General features: G+C 37.1%; 1 protein-coding gene across 3 annotated transcripts in view; it reads right to left on the minus strand.

Moving 5' to 3' along the window:
- Positions 1-10,431: 10,431 nt before the first annotated feature.
- The window catches only part of MRPL30 (mitochondrial ribosomal protein L30), a 31,866-nt gene continuing 22,468 nt past the window's right edge, over positions 10,432-19,829 (minus strand). For 2 of the 3 annotated variants that reach the window (XM_019800427.2, XM_002919959.4), the window contains 5 exons: positions 15,359-15,436; positions 13,566-13,646; positions 11,043-11,189; positions 10,740-10,813; positions 10,432-10,661 (listed from right to left, as the gene is read on the minus strand). In XM_019800427.2, coding sequence (XP_019655986.1) covers positions 10,529-10,661; positions 10,740-10,813; positions 11,043-11,189; positions 13,566-13,646; positions 15,359-15,409 — 486 coding nt within the window. In that variant the 5' untranslated portion in view covers positions 15,410-15,436 and the 3' untranslated portion in view covers positions 10,432-10,528. Of the gene's footprint in view, positions 10,662-10,739; positions 10,814-11,042; positions 11,190-13,565; positions 13,647-15,358; positions 15,437-17,001; positions 17,070-19,829 lie in introns of those variants that run through there. The other variant, XM_019800426.2, reaches the window with a different exon arrangement.

The raw sequence follows: 19,829 nt of genomic DNA on the forward strand, positions 1-19,829 counted from the left end.
AGGGGGTTGTAATATTGAACACTGATGTATAAAGAAACAGCAACAACACTTCATATGTTAGATGACTTGCTAAAAAATGCTGAGAGTTTGTCGTCAATGGAAACACAGCACAGTGTGGGAAACCATTAAGTTTAGTAGAGACCCTAGAACTAAATCAACTAGTTTTTGCATTTTTGTTGCTGCTATAGCTCTTAACAAGGTGGATATATATGTTTTGGCTACTGATTCTAATTAAGATTAAATATAGCAATGGGCCTCTGATAGTTTCCATTTAATTGAATCAGTTCCCTAGTGCCTTTTCAGATTTATAATAAAAAGAAAGGGGGTGGAGTGAGGGGAGGATTTGTGAATCTAGATAAATGGAAACAATCTTCTGGAAGATATATAAATATCTTATATATATAAAATAAATATATATATAAATTTCTATAAATAAATTAAAATGAATTATAGTCTGTCTAATCATAGCAATATTTCTTTTAACTTGAAAAATGTACATTCATTAAAAGATATTTAATAGACTTTACTTATATATAATTAACCTAGGCAGATCAACGCTCTTTTTAATTTGTCAGGTTTCTTTTAATATTAAGTTTGGTGGTATCTGGGTGGCTCAGTTGGTTAAGCATTTGACTTTTGATCTCAGCTCAGGTCTTGATCTCAGGGTCATGAGTTCAAATCCTGAATTGGGCTCCACGCTGGGTGCGGTGCCTACTTAAAAAAAAAGTAAGTTTGGTAGACAAAAATGCTCATAATTATTTTGAATTAACGTTTGGAGAATTTTTAGACAATCATTCCTATTGCTTTTATTTTTATGTGGTGAACAGCAAATCTTTGTTATCTGATGGTCACTTTAGAAAACCCATAGATAGTTTAAGAATGAAATGCATCTTAATAACTTTACTCTTTCAAATTTGGGTATGATTTTGAGAAAGGCAAAATCGAGAATAGCTTTTAGCGAGGACAAGATATGTGATAAGTATCTAAAATAGGAAATAATGAGTCTAGGCAAAAATACGTTGGCCTAGTCAAATTCCATTTTTACCTTTATTTTACATTATTCATGCACAGATTGAAGTACTTTATTAATATACCTTTATATGTATTTAGGCATGGCATCTATATTTAATAAGCTTAAAGCTTATATTTATAGAGTTAAAATAGAATTTATCATATATTAAATAGAAAATGTATATATTGTACTAAATTTACCATCTTAATAAGCAGAAAATCATATCCATTATGCTGTGCACATATTTCTCTGTAATTATTATATCTGGTTGAAATTGTTTATAATATAAAAACAGTGTTAACAGTTACTATTAACATTACATAACATTGTGGGGTTTTTGGTTTTTGTTTTAGTTTCAACTTTTTATTTAAATTCTAGTTAACATACAGTGAAATATTAGTTACAGGTGTAGAATTTAGTGATTTATCACTTACACACCACACCCAGTGTTCATCACAAGTGCCCTCCTTAATACCAATCACCCATTTAACACGTTCCCCTGCTCACCTCCCCTCCGGCAACCCTCAGTTTGTTCTCTATAGTTAAGAATGTTTTCTGGTTTGCCTCTCTCTTTTTCCCCCTCCTATGTTCATCTGTTTTGTTTCTTAAATTCCACATATGAGTGAAATCATATGTGCTATTTGTCTTTCCCTGATTGACTTATTTTGCTTAGCATAATACTCTCTATCTCCATCCACATCATTACATCAATGGGATGATTTCATTATTTTTTATGGCTGAGTAATATATATATATATATATATATATATATCTCCCCTCTTCTTTTCCATTCATCAGTGGATGGGCATTTGGACTCTTCCCATAATTTGGCTATTTGTTGATAATGCTGCTATAAACACTGGGGTGCATGTACCCCTTTGAATCAGTATTTTTGTATCCTCTGGATAAATATTTAGTAGTGCAACTGCTGGGTTGTAAGGTAGTTCTATTTTTAACTTTTTGAGGAAACTTGACAGTGTTTTCCAGAGTGGCTGCACCAGTTTGCATTCCCACCAACAGTGCGCAAGGGTTCACCTTTCTCTGCATCTTTGCCAACATCTGTTGTCTCCTGAGTTGTTAATTTTATCCATTCTGACTGGTGTGAGGTGATATCTCATCGTAGTTTTGATTTGTATTTCCCTGATGATGAGTGATGTTGAGCATCTCTTCATGTGCCTATTAGCCATCTGGATATTTTCTTTGCAAAAATGTCTATTCATGTCATCTGCTCATTTTTAAACTGGATTATTTGTTTTTCAGGTGTTGAGTTTAGAAGTTCTTTAGATGTTTTGGATACTAACCCTTTATCAGATATGTCATTTGCAAATATCTTCTCCTATTCTGAGTTACCTTTTAGTTTTGTTGATTGTTTCCTTCACTGTGCATAAATTTTTATCTTGATAAAAATCTCTTCATTTTTGCTTTTGTTTCCCTTGCCTCTCGTGATCTAGTAAGAAGTTGCTATGGCTGATGTCAAAGAGGTTACTGCCTGTGGTCTCCTCTAGGATTTTGATGGTTTCCCGTCTCACATTGAGGTCTTTCATCCATTTTGAATTTATTTTTGCAGATGGTGTAAAAAAATGGTCCACTTTCATTCTTCTGCATGTTGTTGTCCAGTTTTCCCAACACCATTTATTGAAGAAACAGTCTTTTTTTCCATTGGATATTCCTTCCTGCTTCATCAGAGTAGTTGACCATATAGTTGTGTTCATTTCTGGGTTTTCTATTCTGTTCCATTGATCTATGTGTCTGTTTTTGTGCCAATACCATACTGTCTTGATAACTATAGCTTTGTAATATAACTTGAAGTCTGGAATTGTGATGCCTACAGCTCTGCTTTTCCCTTCTTCTGCTGGCTTTAGGTTTCATTTGTTGTTCTTTTTCCAGCTCTTCTAGGTGTAAGGTTAGATTATGTATTTGAGATTTTTCTTGCTTTTTGAGGTAGGCCTGTATTGCTATATACTTCTCTCTTATGACCACTTCTGCTGACTCCTAAAGGTTTTGGACTATTGTGTTTTCATTTGTTTCCACGTATTTTTTTTTTCTTCTTTAATTTCCTGGTTGAATCATTCATTCTTTAGCAGGATGTTCTTTAGCCTCCATGTATTTGTGGTCTTCCAAATTTTTTCTTGTGGTTGACTTCAAGTTTCATAGCATTGTGGTTGGAAAATATGCATGGTGTGATCTTAATCTTTTTGTACTTGTTGAGGCCTGATCTGTGACCTAGTATGTGATCTATTCTGGAGAAGATCCTACATGCACAGAAAAGAATGTGCATCCTGCTGCTTTAGGATGAAATGTTCTGAATAAATCTGTTAATTCCACCTGGTCCTGTGTGTCATTCAAAACCACTGTTTCCTTGTTGATGTAAGTGGGATGTTAAAGTCCCCTACTATTATTGTATTATTATCAATGAATTCCTTTATGTTTATTATTATTTTATATACTTGGGTGCTCCCAAGTTCGGGGCATAAATATTCACAATTTTTAGATCTTGTTGGAATGACTCCTTTATTATGATATAGCACCTTCTTCATCTCTTGTTAGTCTTTGGTTTAGAATCTAGTTTGTCTGATATAAGTATTGCTACTCTGGCTTTCTTTTGACATCTATTGCCATGAAAAATATTTTTCCCTCCCCCCACTTTCAATCTGCAGGTGCCTTTAGATCTAAAATGAGTCTCTTGTAGGCAGTGTATAGATGGCTCTTGTTTTTTAATCCATTCTGACACTTTGATTTTTGATTGGAGCATTTAGTCCATTTACATTCAGGGTGATTATTGATAGATATGAAGTTAGTGCCATTTTATTGCTTGTTTTGTCATTTTTCTGTTGACTTTCTCTTTTCTTTCTAGTGTTTTTCCCAAAGAGTCCCCTTTAATATTTCCTGGAGGGCTGGTTTAGTGGACATAAACTCCTTTAGTTTTAGTTTGGGAAACTTTTTTTAAAAAAGATTTTATTTGAGAGAGAGAGAAGAAACAGGGGGGAGGGGCAGAAGGAGAAGGACAAGCAGACTCCCTACTGAGCAGGGAGCCTGACATGGGGCTCCAACCCAGGACTCTGGGATCATGACCTGAGCCAAAGGCAGATGCTTAACTGACTAAGCCACCCAGGGACCCCTAGCTTGGGAAACTCTTGATCTCTCCCTCAAGTCTGAATGATAGCTCTGCTGGATAGAGTATTCTTGGCTGTAGATTTTTCCCATTCAGAATGTTGAATAAATCATGCCACTCTCCTCTGCCCCGCCATGTTTCTGGTGGAGAGATCTGCTGTACCCTTATTTGTCTTCCCTTGTAAGTTAGGGACTTCTTTTGTCTTTCAGCTTTTAGAATTTTTATCTCTATATTTTGCAAATTTAACTATAATATGTCTTGGCGTTGGCCTACTTTTGTTGATTTTGATGGGAGTTCTCTGAGCTTCCTGGATTTGGAAGTCTGTTTTTTCCCCCAGATTGGGGAGGTTTTCAGGTATAATTTCCTCAAATAAACATTCTGCCCCCTTTTCTATATTTTCTTCTTCTGGGACTCCTATGATAGGAATGTTATTGTTTCATGGAATCACTGAGTTCCCTAATTCTACTTTCTGATCCAAGATTTTTTTCTCTTTTGATCACCTTATTTTCCATAATTCTATCTTCTGTATCACTTATTAGTTCCTCTGCTTCTTGCATCCTTGTGGTCATTGCATCCAGTTGGTTTTGAATCTCAGTTACTGCATTTTTCATTTTGGCCCCATTGGTTTTAAGCTCTTTTATCTCTATGGTAAGGGATTCCCTCATGTCTTCTATGCTTTTCTCAAGTCCGACTAGTATCCATATGATTATTGTTTTAAATTCCAGATCAGGCGTATTACTTAAATCTTTTCCCATTAGATCCCTAGCTGTGACCTTTTCTTGTTCTTTCTTTTGGGATAATTCCTCCATCTTGGCATTTTGTCTCAGTCTTTGTCTTCTTCTGCGTGTTAGGAAGCCTGTTATGTTTCCTGCTGCTGAGAGTAATGGCTTTATAAAGAGGTTATATAATGCCCAGGACCTGGTGCTTCAGGAAACGTCTCTGGTGTATGCTGTGTACACTCTGCTGCTATGTTATGCCTCCTCTATCCTGCAGGTCAGTCCTCTGTAGGATTTCTCCTTGTCTGCAGTGGGGAGTGTTTGGACCTTGGCCAGAGTGTGGCAAATTTTAACTAGGTGTGCTCTAGTCTGCTTGTTATTAGACCTGAAGCTATTTCCACTAGAGCTGAAGCTTTGCAACACTCTATGGTCAGTAGACTTGGTGTATGTGGGAGTTTGTGCTGGTCTTCAGGGGGAGGGGCCAATGTGCTGGTTCTCAGACACCCTTGCCTGAGAAAAGCAGTATCAGCAGAGCGCAAGGCAGCTGGTTTTGGTGTAAGCAATTTAAGCAGCCAGTGTTGGTGCTGTGCTGTTTACTGAAGACAGTTTATGATTAGGGGTGGGGGAGGGAAATGGCACCAGCCAGAATCTTTGTTCCTGGAGAGGGGAGTTCGTGCTCACTGCTGTCAAGGAAGACATCCCCAAGCAAATAACTTATCCTAATGTGTTGTAGGTGTTTTTCAGATCACTGTTTTCATGCTGTGTCTGTGCTGCTTGCCAGCCTAGAGCAGCATAGCGCACTTTGAGCTCTCTCCCAGCCAGGCTAAGTTTTAAAATTCCAAACTTCAGGGACCTGGCATGGTGGGGACCTATGTTGATCCTCTGGGGAAGGGTCTTGCTACACTAGGAACGGATGCAGGTTTGACCCTGAAGGGCAGTTGCACCAGAGTACAGAAGCATGGGATTTGGAGCAAAATGCACTAAAGAGCCAGTGGCCAGGTTAGCTGCCCTCAACAGGTGTATCCTTTTCTCCCCCAAACTATGTCTCTGCACTTCCTACCTTCCATGATGTGGCCTCCTCTTGTCCTCTAGTTGTGCAGTTGTTCTGTCAGTCCTCAGGTTGATTTCTTGGGTATTCAAAATGATTTGGTATTTATCTAGCTTTGTTCAAGGGATGAGGCAAGCCTAAGGTCCTCCTACTACTCTGCCATCTTAGCTCCTCCATTATATAATGTTGTTAACACTGTTTCTATTATCTTTAACTTAAGTGATCAACAAATTTTCTTTTCTCCATGCAACAAAGAAAATTTAGAGAACGGAAAATGAAGAACTGTTTAACTATTTTTTTTCTCCATGAGCACTTACTTCATATCATTTCAGTAATTTTGAGTCAAAAATAAACATAGATATTATCCAAAGTTACATTCATTGTTTAATTGATTGACATTCCAAGAAATAAAGGTAAAAATTTTGTTTAGGGACTAACGTTTTGTATCTGTTTCTTATTTAGAAACTGTCCAGACTTCCAAAGATTATTTACTAACTTAATTTACCTAAGGTCTTCAAGTTAATTAAGAGAGAAAAGTTTAGATACAGGAAACAAATTTTGACATGTCTCCACATATAAAGAGAGAGACAAATGGTTTGACAATAACTTGGACCCTTAAAAATTTTATCAAACTGGGTAATCAAAAAGCCAGTACGTTACTCCTTGAAGTATTTAGTATGGGAAAGAAGGACAGGATACCACCTATATTAAGCAAGATATCTCTTTTTTAGAAAAACAAGACAAAGAATCTCCTCATGGGATTTCTTCATTCCTTGTTGTAAGTTACCTCCCAAATACACAATCTTGTTCATGTCAAAAGCCCCCTGCCCCCCAAAGGGCAGTGCAATTCCAAATTGTTCCTGGTGAAACTGTGCCAGTTAGAATGGTATTAGTATTGTAAGGAGAAAAGATGTACCTGGAAGAGGCACAATTTTAGATTGAGAAGACCTTGAGAGAACTGGTATGGTCCTTAAAGGTACTGCAAAGGGTGCCTGGGTGACTCAGTCGGTTGAGCATCTGGCTCTTGGTTTCAGCTTAAGTCATGATCTCAGGGTCTTGGGATCAAGCCCCACATTGGGTTCTGCGCTCAGTAAGAAGTTAGCTTGAAGATTCTCTCTCCCCCTCTGGCTCTCTCCTGGCTCATGTTCTCTCAAAAATAAATAAATAAATAAATAAATAAACCTTAAAAAAAAAAAGGTAGTGCTAGTGCTTGGGTAACTTCATCTTCCTGAGCTTGATTAAATGCCAATGGTCACCAATGAGAGGTGAGACAAAATCTGAAACAAATCATCTGAAATTAAAGAGCAATTCCCAGAGACCCAAAGACAAGAGTAAGCAAGAAGTCCTTAAAAGGTTTTGAAATGATACGAGGCAAAGGAAGGCCAAATGGGGAATTACCTGGGTCCAGCTTGAGGATGGAATTATCATGGTTGGCAGGTGAACTTTAAGGAGGCCCCCAGATCCTTGCCTCCTGCCCCAAGATACAATTGCAAAACTCTCCTCTTTCTTGAGTCTGGCCAGACTTATGGCTTGCTTCTAACCAATGGAATGCAACAAAAGTGATGGAATGTACATGACTGCATTTGCATGATTACCCAAGAGTGTAGCACCCATCTTGCTCAAGTTTCTCTCAATACTCGGTTTGAAGAAGCAACTTGCCATGAATCCTACAACTACAAGGAAATGAACTCTGCCAACAATCTGAGAGCTTGGAAGCAGATCCTTTCCCAGTCAATGCTCTGACAAAAAGTCAGCCTCGTGAGACCCTAGGCAGACTAAGCCTTGCTAAGCCCAATCGACTTTTTTTTTTTTAATTTATTTTATTTTATTTAGTTTTTAGTTAACATACAGTTCAATTATTAGTTTCTGGAGTAGAATTCAGTGATTCATCCCTTACACAGCACATTCAGTGCTCATCACATGTGCCCTCTTTAACAACCATCACCCATCTAGCCCATCCCCCACCTCCCTCCCTCCATCAACCCTTTCGTTTTTTGTCGTTAAGAGTCTCTTATGGTTTATTTCCCTCTATACTTTTTCCCTTTTCTTCCTTCCCATATGTTCATCTGTTTTCTTTCTTAAGTTCCACATATGAATGAAATATATAGTATTTGTCTTTCTTTTTTCACTTAGCATAATACACTTTAGCTCCATCCATGTCACTGCAAATATAAGCCTAAACTTCTGAGCCACAGAAACAGTGAGATAAGTGTGTTACTTTAAGCAACTGAGTTTGTTGTAATCTGTTACACAGCAATAAAAAACTAATGCATTAGCCTATGCCCACGTTCTCCCTATAGACTTTTTTCTAGATAATTTGACTTCTAAATATTCAACTTAACATTTAGGTCCTTTTTTCTAGTCATGGGCTGTTAAGGTTAAAATTACTTACCCAAAGTTTATTAGATTCTTTGAGTAAAAATTAACTAATGTCCTTTTCCCCATTTTAAATATTAATAGTACAGTGAAAGAGATGGTAATAAATGAGCAGTGACCAGCTTTTATTTACACAGCTATCCTCAACCTGCCTGCAGCAAGGACACATTTTGTTGTAGCACAGAGGTCTCTTCAGTTAGAATGAGCTCTCTGAAGTTAGCGTCCTTTGGCTTTAATATCCCCTCCAGGACTTACACATATTGGATATTCAGTAATTGTTGAATTAAAACTGTTTAAGCTTGATAATTAATAACATCTGGGGTACCTGGGTGGTGCAGTTGGTTGAGCATCTGATTCTTGGTTTTGGCTCAGGCTGTGATCTCAGGGTCATAGGACTGAGTCCCATGTTGGCCTCCACACTTAGTGGGGAATCTGCTTAAGATTCTCTTTCTCCTTCTGCCCTTCCTCCCTGTTCTAATAAAGAAATCTTTTTTTTTAATTTAAATTCAATTAGCCAACATATAGTATATCATTACTTTCAGATGTAGAGTTGTTATTCATCAGCTGTATATAACACCCAGTGCTCATCACATCACATGCCCTCCTTAATGCCCATCACCCAGTTACCCCATCCCCCACCCACCTCCCTTCCAGCAACCCTGTTTGTTTCCTAGAGTTAAGAGTCTCTCATGGTTTGGCCCCCCCCTCCGATTTCTTCCCATTTAGTTTTCCCTTGCTTCCTCTATGATCCTCCACTCTGATTCTCATATTCCATGAGTGAAATCATATAATTGTCTTTCTCTGATTGAGTTATTTCACTCAGCATAATACCCTCCAGTTCCATCCACATTGATGTAAATGTTAAGATTTCATCCTTTTTGATGGCGAAGTAATATTCCATTGTGCGTATATACCACTTGTTCTTATCCATTCATCTGTTGATGGACATCTGGGCTCTTTCCATAGTTTGGCTATTATGGACATTGCTGCTATAAACACTGGGGTCCAAGTGCCCCTTCGGCTCACTACATTTGTATCTTTGGGGTAAATACCTAGTAGTGCAATTGCTGGGTCATAGGGTAGCTCTATCTTTAACTTCTTGAGGAACTTCCATACTGTTTTCTACAATGGTTGTACCAGCTTGCATTCCCACCAATAGTGTAAGAGGGTTCCCTTTTCTCCACATCCTCACTAACATTTGTTGTTTCCTGTGTTGTTAATTTTATCCATTCTGACTGGTGTGAGGTGGTATTTCATTGTGGTTAAAATAAATAAATAAATCTTAAAAAAAATAATTAATGATATCTGGCTTCATATCAGGTAGCACTTCTGCTTGATGACCCCAAACATTAAGACCTACGACAGGATGGATACTGGGACCACAAATTATTAGTATGCCAATGTTACTGTCGCCCAAACTAAATCTCACAAGAGACAAAGGAAATAACAGGTAATTAGAATCCAGAGATTCTTTACCATCATCTTCAATTAGCTGCCACAGAATTTCCCAGTACTGAACCTCTCCTAAAATTCTTACTTCTCCCAATCCCTTCAGGTATCTGAAACAGAAAAAAAGGAAAAAAAAAAAATTTCCCTAAAAGATTTCTCCCTTCTTTTTCGTCTTTTAAATAGCAATCTCAACTGTTGGCAGTTTCTGAGGAATTTAAAGAACATCAATAAAATTTAGGTCAAATTAGATTTATAATTAGAAAACAGATACTATTTTTGTTATTAAGCTTAAGAATAAAATGCAGCCCGTGTCTACAAAAATATTTATAGACACTAAAGCACAAAGCAGCCAATCAAGCTACACCTAATGTTTAATGACTGTGGCTGAGTCTCTGTTCTCTAGCAAAACAGACTAAGTTCCTGATGGGCAGGGACCATGTTCTGGTTAGCTGTGCCTTTCTCCACATATAACAACACACTGCTCACTCAAAGGGACACTCACAGAATTTGTTGAATTCTATTAAAAGAGAAAACAGTATTTTTAAAAAGTCAATGGTGATTGCTAAGGTGACATCTGAACTCAGACATTCAAATAACACCATTCTTGCCCATTCTGAAATGAAACTATCAGAAGGAAAAGAGAGAGAGTTAAACCAAATAACAGCACTGAAATCTCCATGCCTATATAAGGAAGAATCACACCACGTTCAGCCAGTGAAAAGGACTAGCATTTAAAATATATTTTAATGGGAATACTTTCTCACTACCTTTAAATAAAAACGATTTACATTTTTTAATATGAAACTGCTCTGGCCTTAGGACTTAACTGCTTCCTGATCTATGGGGTTTAGACGCCACCGCACCACTAATTCCCCAGTGCTCTTGAGACACGTGTTAGACATGTCCTCCTCTGATGGAAGTCCTTGGGGCAACTTCAGGGGCTTGATCCTGTGACATAAGAAAATGCTTTTAGAATTATATTAGGTAACACATTTTTAAAAATCGCTGAAGTAACAAACAACAAACCTTATCAAATGTTTAACCACTTTCAGTTTTGCATTCACTGAAGGGATATTCTTGTGAACTTGGGGAGTATGTGCCTATAAAGAAAGGAAACCATGTAATGGATCAGTTTCAGAGCAGATGGTCCCATATTTCAGCAAAATGTGAAAATGAAGGCTTATTCTGTCTAAACCAAAGTTTCAAATAAATTACACTAAATAATACATTTAAACAAAAGAAATAGTAAAAATACACGTCAAGGTTTAGAAATTATAAAATTTAAAGCAAATTTAAACATCACATAAGATGACTTAAATCGTTGCATACTTTTTCTAATCCAAGCATCTTTATTGTATCTTTTTCCCAATATGGACGTCTTTTTATACTTTTTATTCTGGTAACAATATGCAGTTTATGAGGGTGCTGTGGATCCCCACCATATTTTTCATGATCTGCAGGTGAAGGCTGAAATACCTAAGAAAGAATTATAAATAGTAAATTTTCAACTTCTATGTATGTATGTATTTCAACTTCTATGTATCTATGCTTCTATGTATCTTCTTTTTTCCTTAAAAAAAAACAAAACAAAACCAAATGACTACGTAACGATCTCATCCCAAATCTTTCTGTAATCCTATCCTCAAATTGAACATTTATACCTGTCTGATTACTTAGATAGACAAAGTCTAATAATTTCATACTCTGAAAAAAGTATCACACAGGCAAAGATTGTTTTAAGGGTGAAGCAGGAGCAACCAGAGGACACTAAAGAATTCAAATGTCAGGAGATGGTATTAACACTGTAGAAGCTGGGCACAGCTGCATCCCTCCACCCCATTCAAGCAGGGGAACAAAGATAAGCTTACAATGACAATAACACATGAGAATCATAAAAAAGTATGAACAAAGTACTAGAGGACTACAGACAAATGACTGCCTATGAAGGATTAGAAACAGCTCCAGAGAGCTGCCATGTGAACTGATTCTCTATGAATCAAAAAGTTCCAATAAGCTATCCCAAGAAAAACTTCCCTAAGTACATAATATGTACTGAATAAGGATGTACATGGTAATACTATTTGTAATACTGAAAATTTTATTTAATTTAATTTATTTATTTGGCAGAGATAGAGGCAGCCAGCGAGAGAGGATACACAAACAGGGGGAGTGGGAGAGGAAGAAGCAGGCTCACAGCAGAGGAGCCTGATGTGGGGCTCGATCCCATAATGCCGGGATCACGCCCTGAGCTGAAGGCAGATGCTTAACCGCTGTGCCACCCAGGCGCCCCAATACTGAAAATTTTAAAGGCCACATCCATGCTCCTCATAGAATAACTAAATGAATTACAACGCATACATTCTAAATAAAACTAACAATAACAAAACCAAACAAAATATGATGTAACTAAATAAATTATGTATCCCATGGGATACAATGCTGCCATTAAAACAAATACAGTTTACTGTCTTTGCAGCTACTAACATTGAAGAATGGCCACAAAAAGATTTCCATTGCCAAGTCTCAACTATTCTTGAGCAAAAAACCAAAAAAACAAACAAAAAAATCCCAAAAACCACACAACCATGTGTAATAAGATCTTTTTTTTCCAAGGTTTTATTTATTTATTTGGGAGAAAAAGGAGAAATTGAGAGAAAGCATGAGCAGGAGGAAGGGGCAGAGGGAGAGGGAGATGCAGACTCCATATTTGACCGGGGCTCAATCTCAGGACCCTGGGATCATGACCTGAGCTGAAGGCAGATGCTTAACTGACTGAGTCCCCCAGGTACCCCTGTAGTAAGATCTTGTACTTGTTTCATCTGTACCAATATACACAGGTTTGTATATAGGATACACTACATAAATATTGATTCTAAGAAATCATGTTATACACACACACACATACACAGACACTTATGTATGTATAAAGGTTTCAAAAACATTAGATCAAGAGTCATACCTCTGGGGAATCACACACACAAAAGACGACACTTTAATCAAAAAGTGTATCATTCAATCATGAAAATAATATTGCAGAAACTTATCCCCTGAGAGGCCCCCATTATACTGCTAAATGAAGAAGGCAACTAGAGAAGCTTCATACATGAGATGATTCACATCTTTAAAAACATACAACAGAAAAGGGTGTGGAAGGTGTTGACAGCTGTCTCCAGGCAGGTGGGATAAAGGGTGTTTTTCAGTTGTTTTTGCTTGTTTGTATTTTCTAGGGGTTTTGAAGAGATGTAGGGTGAGAAGAATGGTGGAAGACAGAGGATGGGGCAGGCACACCAAAGAAAAGGAGAGAAGATATAAAAAAACAGTGTAAAGAGCATGAAACATTTGGGGAAAACCAACTGGTTTTATGTGGCTAACATAGGAAAAAACCACAAAAAGCACTGTAGCTAGTGTTTTCCGAAAGAATAATACATACACATAAATTTAGCAGAGAAAACTCAAAGATCCCAAGTTGCAATAGTCAATATAGAAAGTGAACACAGAGTCCCATAGATAGTGTCTGAGCAGGAAGAGGACTCATTGTTTTCTGAGGACAATGGTGAGATGAAAACACAAAATACTAAGGCAAAAAACCATAAGCAGGAATAAAAAGATTCAAAGATGATAAAAACCTACTACTACAAAGGCCAGTGGTACATTTTTTTTTTAAAAAAAGAATCCTTATTTAGATAAACTCTACCATGCTTTATTTAAACTCTGCCCTATCATCAACATCCACAAATAATTTAACATAAAAGTTTTCAATATTACAAAAGTAGGTAGCTTTAAAACATCACATGCTTAAAAAAAATAATAATGCTAAAAAAAACCCAAAAAACCCCAAACCCTTGTTCTTACTTTATCTGGAATTCTTGACTTGGTAAATTTGTGACGAATCCAATCCGTGCAAATAAGAGACTCCATACCTTTTGTCACAGTCTAAAACATGACATAAAACATTTTTCAAGAACTCTGTCTAGTGCAGAAATCCATAACCACCAATTTTTAGGTGACAAAAGTCTGTTTATATCTAACCTATAGTGCTCGCTTCGGCAGCACATATACTATATCTAACCTATAATTATCAAACATTTATCTCAGCTTCTTAGCTGAATGAATATATCTCATCTTACCACTAATATTAGAAAGCAAAAAACACATAAATATAGACCCTTTCCCCCAAATTTTTATTTAAATTCCAGTGTGTTAACATATGGTGTAATATTAGTTTCAGGTGTAGAACTTAGTGATTTCTCACTTACATAGCTGGAGCCCATTACAAGTGTCCTCCTTAATCCCCATCACCCATGCAGCCCATCCCCCACCCACCTCCCTTCCGGCAACCCTCAGTTTGTTCTCTAGAGTTAAAGAGTCTGTTTTCCGGTTTGCCTCTCTTATTTCTTTTGTCCACCATGTTCATCTGTTTTGCTTCTTAAATTCCACATATGAGTGAAATAGAGACTTTTTGGCCAGGGGTTGCCAATATTTTTCTGTAAAGGACCAAACAGGAAGTTATTTCCAGCTTTGGGGCTGTATGGTTTCCATTGCCAAGTCTCAACTATGCCACTTTAGGGCAAAAGCAGCCCTGCACAATATGTAAACAAGTGGGCGTGGCTACATTCTAATAAAGACTGATTTACGAAAAAGATTAAGGTAGGGGACTGAATTGACCTGCAGACTAGTTTGCCAACCCCTGCTCTACACAATGTGCAATAATAACCTTCAACAATAAACTGTAAAAAGAAATGAGTTTATGATATTCTTTCGAGCCCATACAATGCCATCACTCCTAGTTTCTATCTCTTGTTCCCCTTTGGCAATCTTCCAGTCCTGTTGCTCTCAGTCTGCTAAAGAGAAAAGGATTCACTGACAATCCTTCCTATCCGGAAACTCCTCTCTCAATGGGCAATATTCATTCCCTTCATGCCCTCTCTGTCCTGCAAAGATCCACACATAATTAGAGAGTAAGCAGGAGCGAATGAGGGAGGGAAAGGAAAAATATGGGCTTCTAATCCTGGTTCTGTGCCTATCATCTGCGAGAAATGAGACACTTGTCCTCTCAGAGAGTCAATTTCCTCAGCTATTTTAAAAGGAAATAATACTGACCACATAGGATTAATCTAAGGTTAAGGTAATGTATGTAAAGCACCTAACATTATTATCTATAGCCAGCAGCACATCTGTATCTAGACTCTGGCCCTCAGGAATAGATTAGGCTGCACTGCTGCAATTTTTATAAGAAACACTGGAAAGGAAATACAAGAAAATACAAGCATGAATGGTTTCTGGGAGAGTGCTTTTCTTCTTTCTGCTCTTCCATAGTTTTCTATTTTTCTGTGATTGAAAATATACTCTTCATAACTGAAGAGAATAAACCCTTAAACTTTAAAAAAATTAAGGGGAAATCAACACTGGCCATTATTTACCAGCATGTTCTCCAGGAAAAGATCTTTTGTGATTTCAAACCTTTAGTGATAAAACAGCAGATAAATCATAAATAAAATTGACCCTCAACATTAAAAAGAACTTAATATGTAAGAAAAGGAACTTGTGCAGTTTAACCTGCCTGTTTGTTTTGTTATTTACAAAAGAGAAAGAAACAGTTCTTAAGGAACAAAAAAAAGAAAGAGAATGCTTGAAAAGAAACTTACTTGGAGTCTTCCTGGGGGCCTCTGAACTATTGAGCGCAAAATCCCTGCCATGACCGTGGTGACTGTTCTCTTCCGAGGCTGTGACAAGCAGAAAATAGATCCATGGGTCAAATGTGTCTCAGAAATGCATAAGTGCCCACTTCTGTAATATTAAAAAACTGAACAAGTTAATTATAAACTATTAAAGTTTAACAGTGAAATCTTATTATTTTAATACAATAAAGGTGAGAATTAAGTTATAATAAACGTGTTATTTGGAGTTCAGCAAAATCATAGGTAGTATTTATATATTAACCACATCCCATTTTTGCCAAATGAGTTAGAACCTAGGTTGACTCAACAAAGATGGGCAAAGGAGGTTATTATTGTTTAAAAATTTTTCTTCAACAATGAGCACAAAGAATGCTTTGTTATAGAATCACAGCAAACGGAAGGACTAGAAGGGACTGAGGAAACCCTGACTAGCAGAACTAGAATTAACCACCTTATCTTATATATGTGGAAAATGAAAAATCAATCATTTTCCCAGAGCATCCAGCTATCCAAGGAGTATACTAGTTCCAGTCCAATTCTAGTTCCTAGTCCAGCGCATGTTCACTAAATCATAGCACCATAATAACTTTATTTTCTGCATATTTGTATTTTTAAACTAGTAACGAATATGCATTGCTTCTATGATGTAAAAAAAAGTCATGTTTATTTAGACACAAATTATTACAACCTACTATACTGATGTATACTGGAAACAGAAAGATTATATATGTATATTTTGGATCGGTTACTTAATTTGTGTGCTTCAATTTTTCCCAAAAGAAAGAATATAATACCTATCTTGCAAATGAGTTATTCTAAAAACACCTAAAACAGTATTTAGCACATAGGAAGCCCTCAATAAATGGTAGCTTTTACTGATAAAATTATTAAATTATTACAAAGCTGTAATAAGAACACTCTAACACACCAAAACAGGATACAATGGTGTATTTCAGTGAATCACGAGATTCTGGCTCACTCAAGCTCTGCAAGTCTTTTTCATGATGTGAAATTGTGGGAATCAATGCAAGATGTCCCATTAAAAGAGCCAGACTGCAGAAAAATTTTCAGCAACTGAACCAGTCTCTCAAAATCAATTATATATCAGTTTTAGAAAAGTTAACTACTAAATCCTTAGTGCCATGAAAGCCAGAATTTTGTCTTGTTAATTTTCTACTCTCGAGCATCTAGTATAGTACCTGATGAACAGCAGGCACCCAGTGTTTATTTCTGAATGTCTGAATCAATTAATGGGTTAGATCTATGGTCCGCTCAGCTCAGAATTCAGAAGTACATCAAAATACTGTAACTCCCATTCAGACTTCACACTTCAAACATTACCACACAGCATAACAATGTCTAGTTCAAATCATCCGCCATTGCTTGATACATATTTTGTATCAAGGTTTCCTTAGAAGAAATACTTAATTTCCTTAGAAGAGATGTTTATTTAATTCTCAGGCCCTTCAATCAAATAGGTAATGATAAAGTATTTTCTTTACCATACTTCTTTCTCCCAAGTTAAACATAATATACTAACCCAACTCATTTGGTTTCACACTATGTTACTCTTTTTCTTATCACTTAAATTTCAACAAAAGCCTCCTCACCGGCCTTCTGGCTTCCATTCCAACTTCCCTAAGATCTCTTCTCCATGGCAGCAATCATGTAATTAAAATCCTAAATCAGATCATGTCAACTTCTCTTCTCAAAACCTTCCAATGAGCCGTGTTTCTCACTGTTGGAGTGAGAAGTAACATACAAGCAAAAGGAGAAAGCCAAAATAATCCATGTGATCCAACGGCACAGGTTTAGAGTTCGAGCTCCTGTTTAGCTAAATATTGATAGTGATGGATATAGAAATAATCGCAGGCATGTATTTATATGTGGGTTAGCTCTGTTAGCTAAGAAGACCAAAAAGCAATGGCATCCCAGTAGCAATGAGCACACTCAGCACCCTGATCTTAGCATTCTCTAATAAAAGAAACCAGGGCTCCATGGAGAAATTGGTGATTGGAGGGCTACAGCAGGGAATATATAAAGATGAGCCTGGAGCATCTTGTAGTACTATAAAGGAACTACTCAAAAAATCAAAACAATGGGAGTATGTTAAAAGGACATAGGAACCAAGTGAAAGAGCTCCTGATGGCTAAAGCTAAACCAATATGAGCAACAAAGTAAGTAACAAAGTATTGACTTATAATCCAAACCATAAAATAACCATGATTCCATGCTCATATAAATAAATGAAGAAGTAAATTAATGGCAGAGAAGAAACAAATCTCCCTTACAGAAGAATTCCAAATAACTTATGCAGATACTTCCCTCTCAAAGAGGTGGAACAAAAACACTCATCTCTTAAGTATGGGCTATGCTTAAAAACTTGCTCCCAGAGTACAGTATCCAAAGAGGGAAAAGTAACATTGTACTAGAGAATCCTCCCAAACACTATGTGAGCCAGGTGATCATGGTTAATATCAACTATGATAAAAGTCAAGTTGATAGCATGCACCCTTGATATAATGGAATGAGAATGGCACTTCATGTCTGTGGTCTTCCTCCCAAAAAGCCCTAACACCAGGCTGAGAGAAAAACATCAAACTCCATTTGAAGGACATTGTGGAAAACACCTGACCAGTACCTCTTCAAATACCTGAGTGCCTTAAAACTGTCAAGGTCACCAAAAACAAGGAAAGTGAGATACTGCCACAGTCAAGAGGAGCCTAAGGAGCCATGATGACTAAATGGGATTCTGGAACAGTAAAAGGACATCTAGTAAACACTAAGAAAGCTGAATGAAGTACGAACTTTAGTTAATGATGTAGCAGTACTGATTCATCAATTATAACATATGTACCATACTAATGTAAGATGTTAATAAAAGGGGAAATCAAGTGTGGGGTACGTAGGAACTCTGTACTATCTTCACAACTTTTATATAAACCTAAAATTATTCTAAGAAAAAAAGTTTGTTTATTAAAAACCCAAAAAGCTTTAATGCATCGGAATGACAGACAATCCTTAACCCCACCTCTAAGACTTCATCTTCAATCTCTCAATCAATACACACACTGGCCTTCTTACAGGTACTACAAGTTGCCAGGCAGCCATGCTTCTTTGGATGAGCTGTTCTTTCTCCTGGAATGCTCCTGATATTCACAGTTAATTCTCTTACTTCCTTCAATTCCTGGCTCAAATCTTTTCTCAATGGGGTCTGTCCTGATTGCATTATTTAACATTTTGACCCACCCCCAAACTGTCAGACTTCTTGCTTCACTTGATTTTCTTTCCATCGCACTTATCTTCTAACACAGTTTGTTAGGTTTGTTGTTTACTGTCTCCACCCAGTAACATGTTAATTCCGCAAGGACAATCATTTTTAAATTTTGTTTTGTTTTTGGTCTGCCCAGTCTCTTCACAGATGTATCCCAAGCATATACCTAAAGCAGCACCTGTCATGTACCAGGCACACAATCAAACTGTAAAGTTTAATTTACAGACTTCAGAAGGTGTGATAATCAAAAGTTATAAGTTTTAATAAAAAGTAAAGATTATTGTTAATAATAAGGCACACAATTCTTGGACCTTGAAGTAACCATATCATCTCCTACTGTACAGTAACTTCTCTTACACAGGTGCAAAAAAAGGAGAATACATGCATCATGAGAAGTATGATCCCGTTTCCATAAAAAAAAGTCTGTGAATGTGTGTGTATACACAGAAAAACTCTGGAAGGCTATCAGTAAAATGCTAACATACCCCTGGGGAGAAGGCTATCAAGGCGATTTTCCAATCCCAGTTAATGTCTGAATAGTTTCAGGCATCTATTAAACGACAGAAGTAAGGGAAACGCTATACTGAAAATGCACAACACAGAATTTCCCTTTGAATAAACCGAGATCTCTGAAGGCAATAAATGTCTCCACTTTTAATTCCTAATGCTTATCAAGTATAGGCAGTCCTCATCCTCATCCGCGCCTCTTGGCAAAAAGACGCAGAACAGGCAGCTTCGGATAGGTGACGATCAAAAACATGGTTGTAAAATCACAGCTTTTGGTAAAATGGTAAATACTTTAAATGCCAACCCTGGAAGGTTTTGCCTTCTAAAATGCAATTAGGTAAGCTTTTATCTTCATTAACAAAAATTCAGGGGCGCCTGGGTGGCACAGCGCTTAAGCGTCTGCCTTCGGCTCAGGGCGTGATCCCGGCGTTATGAGATCGAGCCCCACATCAGGCTCCTCCGCTATGAGCCTGCTTCTTCCTCTCCCACTCCCCCTGCTTGTGTTCCCTCTCTTGCTGGCTGTCTCTATCTCTGTCGAATAAATAAATAAAATCTTTAAAAAAAAAATTCAAGTTACGCTGATCCCCAGTGGGAAACCGAAATTAATAAAACAGAAGCACAGACTGCTAAAACAAACTTGAATTCCCTTCCCCACTG

The sequence above is a fragment of the Ailuropoda melanoleuca genome, chromosome 4 (genome assembly GCF_002007445.2).
Source record: "Ailuropoda melanoleuca isolate Jingjing chromosome 4, ASM200744v2, whole genome shotgun sequence".
Taxonomy (NCBI): domain Eukaryota; kingdom Metazoa; phylum Chordata; class Mammalia; order Carnivora; family Ursidae; genus Ailuropoda; species Ailuropoda melanoleuca.